This window comes from Mus pahari, chromosome 1, assembly GCF_900095145.1.
Source record: "Mus pahari chromosome 1, PAHARI_EIJ_v1.1, whole genome shotgun sequence".
In the NCBI taxonomy this organism is placed as follows: domain Eukaryota; kingdom Metazoa; phylum Chordata; class Mammalia; order Rodentia; family Muridae; genus Mus; species Mus pahari.
Genome location: NC_034590.1, coordinates 117,537,552 through 117,546,129, shown reverse-complemented (window position 1 = coordinate 117,546,129; position 8,578 = coordinate 117,537,552). Strand labels below are relative to the sequence as shown.

General features: G+C 50.5%; 1 protein-coding gene across 1 annotated transcript in view; it reads left to right on the top strand.

Moving 5' to 3' along the window:
* Window positions 1–2,813: 2,813 nt before the first annotated feature.
* The window catches only part of Arl2 (ADP ribosylation factor like GTPase 2), a 6,751-nt gene continuing 986 nt past the window's right edge, over window positions 2,814–8,578 (top strand). The window contains exons 1-4 of the mRNA XM_021205147.2: window positions 2,814–2,960; window positions 5,869–5,979; window positions 6,061–6,223; window positions 7,657–7,737. Coding sequence (XP_021060806.1) covers window positions 2,896–2,960; window positions 5,869–5,979; window positions 6,061–6,223; window positions 7,657–7,737 — 420 coding nt within the window. The 5' untranslated portion in view covers window positions 2,814–2,895. The remainder of the gene's footprint in view (window positions 2,961–5,868; window positions 5,980–6,060; window positions 6,224–7,656; window positions 7,738–8,578) is intronic.

The window sequence follows — 8,578 nt, the reverse complement described above, 5'->3', positions numbered from 1 at the left end:
GTCCTCCTGGAAGAAGGCAGCTCTCACAACTATGGAGATTTGGTTAAATTGATTTGTGTTTTGAAATTCTTATAGCCAAGTGGAATGTGGTAAAGAATGCCTCCAATCCCAGCAGATGATTCAGGATCAGGACTCAAGGTCCATCCTCAGCTACTCAGAGTGTGAAGAGCTGCTGACCTAGGGTTTCCTTTGCTGTGAAGAGACACCATGATCAATACAACTCTTATAAAGGACAACTGGCTTACAAGTTCTGAGGGTCAGTCCATTATCATCATGGTGGAAAGCATGGCAGCGTCCAGGCAGGCATGGTACTGGAGGAGCTGAGAGTTCTACATCTTGTTCCAAAGGTGACAAAGAGAGGATCGACTTTCAGGCAGCTAGGAGGAGGATCTCAAAGTCCACCCCGACAATGACACACATCCTCTAACAAGGTCACATTTCCTAATAGTGCCACTGCCTGAGGTAAGCATATTCAAACCACCACAGCGACTTCAGACTATTACATTTAGTTAGGTAGTGGCGGCATACACCTTAAGTCCCAGCACTCTATTTCAAAAAACCATTTTTTTAAAAAAAAAAATCAACATATTTATTTATTTTAAAGATTTTATTTATGTGAGTACACTGTNGCTGTCTTCAGACACACCAGAGGAGAGCATCAGATCTCATTACAGATGGTTGTGAGCTACCATGTGGTTACTGAGAATTGAACTCAGGACCTCTGGAAGAGAAGTCAGTGCTCTTAACTGCTGAGTCATCTCTCCAGCCCCTATTTATTTATTTTTGTTGCCAGACTTTGGCTACTTTGTGAGTTCTTTTTTTCTTCCACCCTTTTTCCACCCTTTCAATCCCATAACACTAGGTAGGAGATAAAATGGGATAGGAAGGAAGGAGAGAGAGAAAGAAATCCCAAATTAAAGTCAGGGGTAGGAAAGAAGGCAATGTTATAGATTATTTCCTGCTGATTAGCAGGAAATGTTGAGTTCCTTGGGGCAAGTTTGATCTTTGCCATCGCAATATCTAATTTATTGTTGTTGTTGTCTCTTTGTGCATGACTATAGCAACCTGCCAATAACTACTAACAATCTGCTGGGCAGTTTATACACCCTTTGAAAAGTATCCAGAATTCCAAACATCACACACATGCAGAAACTATTTACAGCTGGCAAAACTATGCCCTGCTAGAGCATGAGACAAATCATAGTCACCTGCTGTGAAGCAGTCCCATATCCCACACCTGGGAGTAAAACAAAACCATATTCCCATAAGACTTCTGTATTTTTTAAAGAAACAAAAAGTCTCACTACAATTTTCCTTGTGGAGGAACCCCCCCCCACACACACACACATGCATGCACAAACACACACATGTGGACACATTCAAGAACACATATGTGGGGCTGGTGAGATGGTTCAGTGGTTAAGAGCACTGACTGTTCTTCCAAAGGTCCTGAGTTCAAATCCCAGCAACCACATGGTGGCCCACAGCCATCCGTAACAAATCTGATGCCCTCTTCTGGAGTGTCTGAAGACAGCTACAGTGTACACACATATAATAAATAAAATCTTAAAAAAAAAAAGGGGGGGGCTGGTGAGATGGCTCAGTGGGTAAGAGCACTGACTGCTCTTAACCTGAGTTCAAATCTCAGCAACCACACCAAAATGAGATCTGATGCCCTCTTCTGGGGTGTCTGAAGACAGCTACAGTGTACTTACATATAATAAATAAATCTTTTAAAAAAAAAAGTGTGAGAATCAGCTCCACAAAGTTGTCCTTTGACCTCCAGTGGTATGTGCAGACATGCACGCACACACACACAGAGTCTACACACAACAATATGATTGTTTTGAGACAGGGTCTCAGATGTGTAGCCCTGTCTGTCCTAGAACTCAACATTATATATATATATATATATATATATATATATATATATATATATATATAGAGAGAGAGAGAGAGAGAGAGAGAGAGAGAGAGAGAGAGAGACAGACAGACAGACAGACAGACACCAGGCTGCCCTAACAGAGATCCACTTGTCTGTGCCACCCAGGCATTGGAATTAAAGGTATGTGCCACCACAGCCAGCAAAGAAAAATATTTTTTTAAAAGAACTCTTGGTCAAAGTCATTTACTGAAGATATTCTGACTGTACACCTAGTACATGCCAACAGCCATGAGGCAAAGCACCAAGTGGGCTTCAGGTTTTTCATCTCTTTGTTTTTTGGGACAGGCTCTACCCTGCCAGTTTTATCCTAACAGAATAGAGCTTCTCAACCCGATAGGGTCCTAGACAGCATTCAATCCTCTGTGCTGCTCTGGTCCCTGCATTGCGGGGGGAGCTTAGCGCTCTCAACAACCCAAGGAGGCCATACCGCCCGCACATTTAGAAATGGCCCCTAGGGGGAGTCGACATCCTCAACTGAACGCACAGAGCCATTTCTGACAGAGTCCCGGACCAGGACCAGGACCAACGGTTTTCCGTCACTGGTAATGAATAATGGAAGGCACAAGATGCACTGGTGGGAACCGTATTACAGTCCCCGGATGATTCGTCAGCTCTTTGTAGAACCAGGTTCGGACTCCTAGCTCAATCTCTTAGCGGGTACTCCCTACCCAGACGAGATACAGCTCGAGAAAGTCAGCCTCGGGTACCCGACCGAGGCCTCGGCGTCGGAAGGCTTAGGGACTTCTCCTCGCCCACCGACCCTCGGCCTTCCCGACAAGGGTTAACGCAGCAGGCTTCAAATTCGCCGCAGCGCCTCTAGGGGGCGACGCCCTGCACTCCTGTGGTCACGTGACAACGAGGGCGTCACCAAGCACCAGGCTGGCCAATAGGAGACGGGAGCGGGGTCCCGGGACTACAAGAAACGGCGGCCGGGAGGGGGCTACGGGATCATGGGGCTTCTGACCATTCTGAAGAAGATGAAGCAGAAAGAGCGAGAGCTGCGGCTGCTCATGCTGTATCCTCCGAGCGCTAGAGCGGTCGCGAGGGTGGCGGGGCCCGCCGGGTGGGCGGAGCCGGGCGTGGGGGCGCGGCCGCCGTGGGTACCCATTGCGGGTGGTGCGTCACGCACGCGGCGCTACCACTGCTCGGCGCGGGGCCGGGGCGGGCCGTACCACTCCGCGGGGTGGGGGGTGGCGTGCAGAAGGCAGCCCGGTGGTCTCAAGGCCCGGCCCGGGACACCAGTATCACCGCGAGGCGCGACGCAGTGGTGGTGACTCGGACGTCACGCTGCCTCGGGCTGCCCGGAGCGTGGGCCCTGCTCCTCCCTGACGCTGACCCCCTCCCCTTCATCCACGGGTGGAGGCTTTGGCGGTTCCCTTAGGGTCGGAATCCCAGTGTCTAGAGGACCGCCTAGGCCCGTGCGGGTAGGCGTGGAGTCCGTTGGCCACAGGTTCCGCTGTCACTTGGGGCCACCACCGACCTTTCATTGCATTAACTGGCACCTGCATCACCGGACTTGCAATGTGCCAGGCCACCTAGGCATCTACGATTCACAGAGTAGCAGAGGGAGAAAAGGGAAATTAATGTGCACTTAGAACTTTACTACTCGAGCCTCATTAGATGACCTCTAAGCACCTGAGTTAGGGAATGCGGTAAAACAGAAACGAAGAAAGCCTTCATTTCGGATATTCTGTGGTGAAAGGGGAGAGAAAAGTGATAAAGCAAATAAGATGTGTAGTGTGGGGAGAGAAGAAGCGTCCACAAGGAGGTAGAGAGATCTGGGAAAAACGCAAGCAGAGGACCCGCAAGTGTGCAGGCCCTGGGGGAGGATAAGACGGGCATGTTCAAGAAAAGTTGAGGAGAAAAAGAGCTGGAGAGAGGGAGAGCCCACGGGCTGGGGCCATTTAGGCAGTTGGACTATGAAGGGAGCACAGGATGGTGGCTTAGACCATGGTGGCAGTGGGAGAGTATTATGTCTGTGGTGCTCGTAGGACTTGCTGCGGAATGGGAGGAGGGTATGAGGGAGATGAAGCCAAGCACGAACTGGTTTCTGGCCAGAGTCCTCAGAAGGACAAGGAGCCACTTGCTGAGATGAGAGACGCATGTCCCTGGGAAGGTACCAACCCTGACTGTTGGGCAGGTAGGTAGATTTTGGGATGGCCCAGCTGGGGAGTGCTGAGACCCAAGTGTAGATGCTTGTGTGAAGTCGGATGAGGTGTACCGGGCTGGGGGCTGGGAGAGGACCAAGGAAAGAGCAGCAGTGCCCGGAGCAGAGCAGAAGATGGGCCACCGGGCCAGGGGAGAGCAGTAAGGGGGTCTTCAGAGACCTACCTGGCAAGTGAGGCCTCAGGAAGCATCAGGAGCCAGTCTAATAACAGTAGACTAACTAGCAAGAGGCTAAAACTGGTGCCGTGGTGAAGAGCCAGAGAACAGGGATTCAGTGCCCAGTACCCACTCAGTGCTTCACAGCCTTGTGTAACTTCAGTCCTGAGGTCCTCATGCCTTTGGCTTGATTCAGTGGGCATGTAGGCAAACACTCAAAATATTCTAAGCAAACAAAAAAACGAGCATGGTGTCGAACACCTCTAATGCCAGCGTTCAGAAGGCAGAGGCAGGTGAATCTACCGGCTTGAGTCCAGCCTGGTCTACAGAGCAAGTTCCAGGCCAGCCAAGGCTACATAGACCTTGTCTCAAAAAAAAAAAAAAAAAAATGCAGGAAAAGTCCAACATGGTGTTACGTGCCTGTAATTCTGGCACTCAAGAAGCATAAGTTGGAGAACTTACACAAATTTGAAGCCAGTTTGTTTTACATAGAGTTCAAGGCAAAACAAACAAACAAAAAAACCCAATACAAGCCAAAAGATGGAGGTTGGTGCAGCAGAGTGTAACACCTGTTCCCAGGCAATACCGAAGAGGAAGCTGTGGTTGACTCAGCAGGTGATGGGGGAATGGGTGGACAGGTTCTGCTGCAGCATGTGAGGCGGGAGTGTGTTTGGTGATGAGAGGAGGAGGCATGGAAGAGCGGATAGTGTTGGATTGACAGGATAATCCTCTGGCTTTCCAAGGCGAGAGTTGGGCTGCAGAAGGTGGGGGGTACTCACCCATGCCTCTCAAAGGTGGGTGGGAGTCACGGGGCTAAAGTCAAGTGAGCAGGAAGAGGTCCTAAAGGTAGAGCCTGTCCCTTCTCCCTTCCACTCAGTCTTTGGCTGCCCCACAGTCTCACCTGCGGTTGGTTGGTTCTCTGCAACAGAGGCTGTGGATCATTCCAGAGACAGAAGAAGGTGGTTGCCACCTCTTGCCCTTTACTTGGTCCTTCAAAAGACTGGGCCCATCTGTTTTGGGTCTCAAGACCCCACAGAGCCTTATCTGGTACCTAAGTTGAAAGCCATTCCTTCCAGGAATGTTCTTCACTGGTTTCAAGTACTCAACCTTCTCCTCTGCTTTATTTAGTCTTTAATTTTTTTAACACTTACTTATGGGTGTGAGAACCTTGCCTGTGTGTGTGTCTGTACACCGTGTTGAGTGGCTGGTGCCCACAGAGGTCAGCATTTGGTTGTGGACCACCAGGTGGGTGCTGGGAACTGAACCCAGCCAGTGCTCTTCACTGCTGAGCCATCTCTCCAGCCCCATTATTTTGCTAGTGTTTAAGTTTCATAAGGATGATGACTTTGTCTCCCAACAGCTGAGGGGGCCTGGCACTTAATAGGCACTCAGTATTTGATGCGTAAATTTACTTTGAGTTGGCCAACATGATAGAATTCCATTTCATACTTCTACATTTATCTCAAGCCAGTTATGGGTTAGGCACGTGCTCAACTTGCTTCAACATACAGTAGGAAAATACTAGTCCCTAGGAGGGTGGCAGTGTGATGACATATCCTCCAGCAGAGCTCGGAGACCTCTCCTTAGCCTTTGTGCCCCAGTGGCTTGGACAACGCTGGCAAAACAACCATCCTCAAGAAGTTCAATGGAGAAGACGTGGACACCATCTCCCCAACACTGGGCTTCAACATCAAGACCCTGGAGCACCGCGGGTGAGTGGGGTCACCGAGGGCCACTGTGGGGCTGGGAGGGTGGCAGGAGCAGCCTGACCTTCACCGCCCCTTCCTTCCCAGATTCAAGCTGAACATCTGGGATGTGGGTGGCCAGAAGTCTCTGCGCTCCTACTGGAGGAACTACTTTGAGAGCACGGATGGCCTCATCTGGGTGGTGGACAGCGCCGACCGCCAGCGCATGCAGGACTGTCAGCGAGAGCTGCAGAGCCTACTGGTGGAGGAGGTGTGCCCCAGGCTTCCACCTGCAGCCAGGCCAGACACCTGCCACAAGTGCCATGATTTACTGGGGCACTTGGGGAGGGAGTGGGTCCGTTTTCTCACTGGGCCCTGGGCTGAGACCTGAATGCACATCTCTGCCTTCACTGATTCTCCACTCCGAGTCTCAGTCCCATTGCTACAGGGGCTGCCGCAAGGCTGGGGCACCGGCCAAGCTCAGGGAAGCGGTGAAGCTTGCATAGGAATCGAACCTTGTTGTGTGGGTTCAGGAAGACACATAACCTCCCTGAGCCTTAACTCCCACATTCCTAAAGTAATAATTAGGCTAATCTTGCCATTTCTTGTCTGGACCAAAAGACTTGCTTTGTTGACAACAGTTTTACTCTGTATCTCAGGCTGGCCTCAACTGGCTGACACTGTCCTTGAACATTTGGCAAGTAGAGGCAGGTAGATCAGGACTACCTGCCTCTACTTGCCAAATGATGTGTGTGCCACACACCATTCCAGGTGTATGCCATTACACTCCTTCATTGTTGGCTTCTTATTTATCTTGGCAGGGTTTTTGTTTGTTGTTTTGGGTTTGTTTGACAGGGTTGGGGTGGGTGTTTGAGATCAGGTTTTCCTATGTAGTCCAGGCTGGCTCCTCCTGCCTTAGGCTCCCAAGTGCTAGGATTACAGTTGGGCACCATTAAGCCATCTCAGGAATTTTCTTGAGTTTTATTTGGATGCTGCCATTTCTCCATTAATGTGCTCTGAGTGTCCCAGAACTTGGATCATATTACCACATTTCAGTTAGTTAGCCAGGGATCTTTTGAGAGGGTAAGAGGGAGTTGCTAATGGCTGTGTGGAAACCACAAGGATGCATGGGACTGTAGGCTCACAGAGACACATGCCACTGGTATGACTTTACCCCCCCCCCCCNCCCACACACACACCCAGTACTGAACTGGTCTAGAGAGGTCACTGCTGTCGGAGGCCGAGTCAGGGCCCAGCAGGTCTAGGCCCAGAAGCTAGACTTCTCTTTGCACAAGGAGAGGTTCCAAAGACAAACACACCAAGGGGAATAAGTAGAGAGACACCAGTGCAGCAGTCTGCTGGAAGTAAGATTTAGGGATTCTGTGAACTGGGAGGGGGCAGGCGGTTATATATCCCAGAGTCCCCAGGGCAGCCTCCAGCACACTTATGCTCTCTGCACATGGCCAGAGTTAGTAGAGAGCTCGGGGATGACTACGGAAGAGGAAACCGAGGCTTGGAAGAGAGAGATGGCCACTGTGTGATAGCATCATAGCCCTGTCCACTGCCTACCCTCTGGGCCTCCCCAACAACCTGGAGCTCTGTTCCTGACTCTGTGTGCTGACCACCAACCTCGTGGCTTGTATAGAGGGAATCAAGCTGTATGCCAAGCCTCCCCCACCCCCAACCCATCTTTTCTTTCCCCAGCGCCTGGCTGGAGCAACCCTCCTCATCTTTGCCAACAAGCAGGACCTGCCTGGAGCACTATCCTGTAACGCTATTCAGGAGGTGAGTCAGGCCCTGGTGCAGGCCCTCTGAGTAGAGATGAAGGTCTTTAGGACTTGATTATTTTTAATTTTACTGTTTCTTGGTTTCTTTGAAACTGGGTTTTGGTAGCCCTAGCAGGTTTCACACTTACTAGGAAGCCGAGGATGGCTTTGAACTAGTTACCCATCCTCCTGCCTCCACCTCTGAAGTGCTTGGGATTACAGGTGTGCACCACCATGGCCAGTGTCTGTAGTGCTGGAGGCTGCTCCCATAGCTGTGCATGCCAGGCAAGCACTGCTAACTGAGCTACACCCCAGGCCCAGACTTAATTGTTTATTTACTTTTGAGATGAGTTTCTATAGCCTAGGCTGTCCTAGAACACACTACGTAGCACAGGCTGGTCTCAAACTCAACAAGCAGCCCTCCTGCCTGGAATTTAAAGAATGTGCCTGTATGCCTGGCTAATAATTGGTATTAAACACCATTATTAGCACCTGCTGTGTGGAAAGACCTAGGAGGGGGCCTGGGGTTTGATGATTAATAACATAGAATGCCCCACAGTCTGGGAGGAGGCAGACCTGTAACTAGATCATGTCACAGGATTCTCCAGCCAGACTGCAGCGAGTCTTCCCATTGCCGTGGTCCCTGTGTGGGTTCACAGGTTTCATTCTTGACCACTGTACAACAATCTCATGAGGGAGGATCTGTCACCATACAGAGGGTGCATGTCACCATACAGAGGGTGCAGCAGACAGGTTAGGTAGCCTGCCCAAGGTCACATAGTAGGTAAACAAGCCAGGATTGCGTGTCATTGTGACCCAGCCTGGGAGTCATGGTGCATCTTAACTGTCACTCCAGCAGG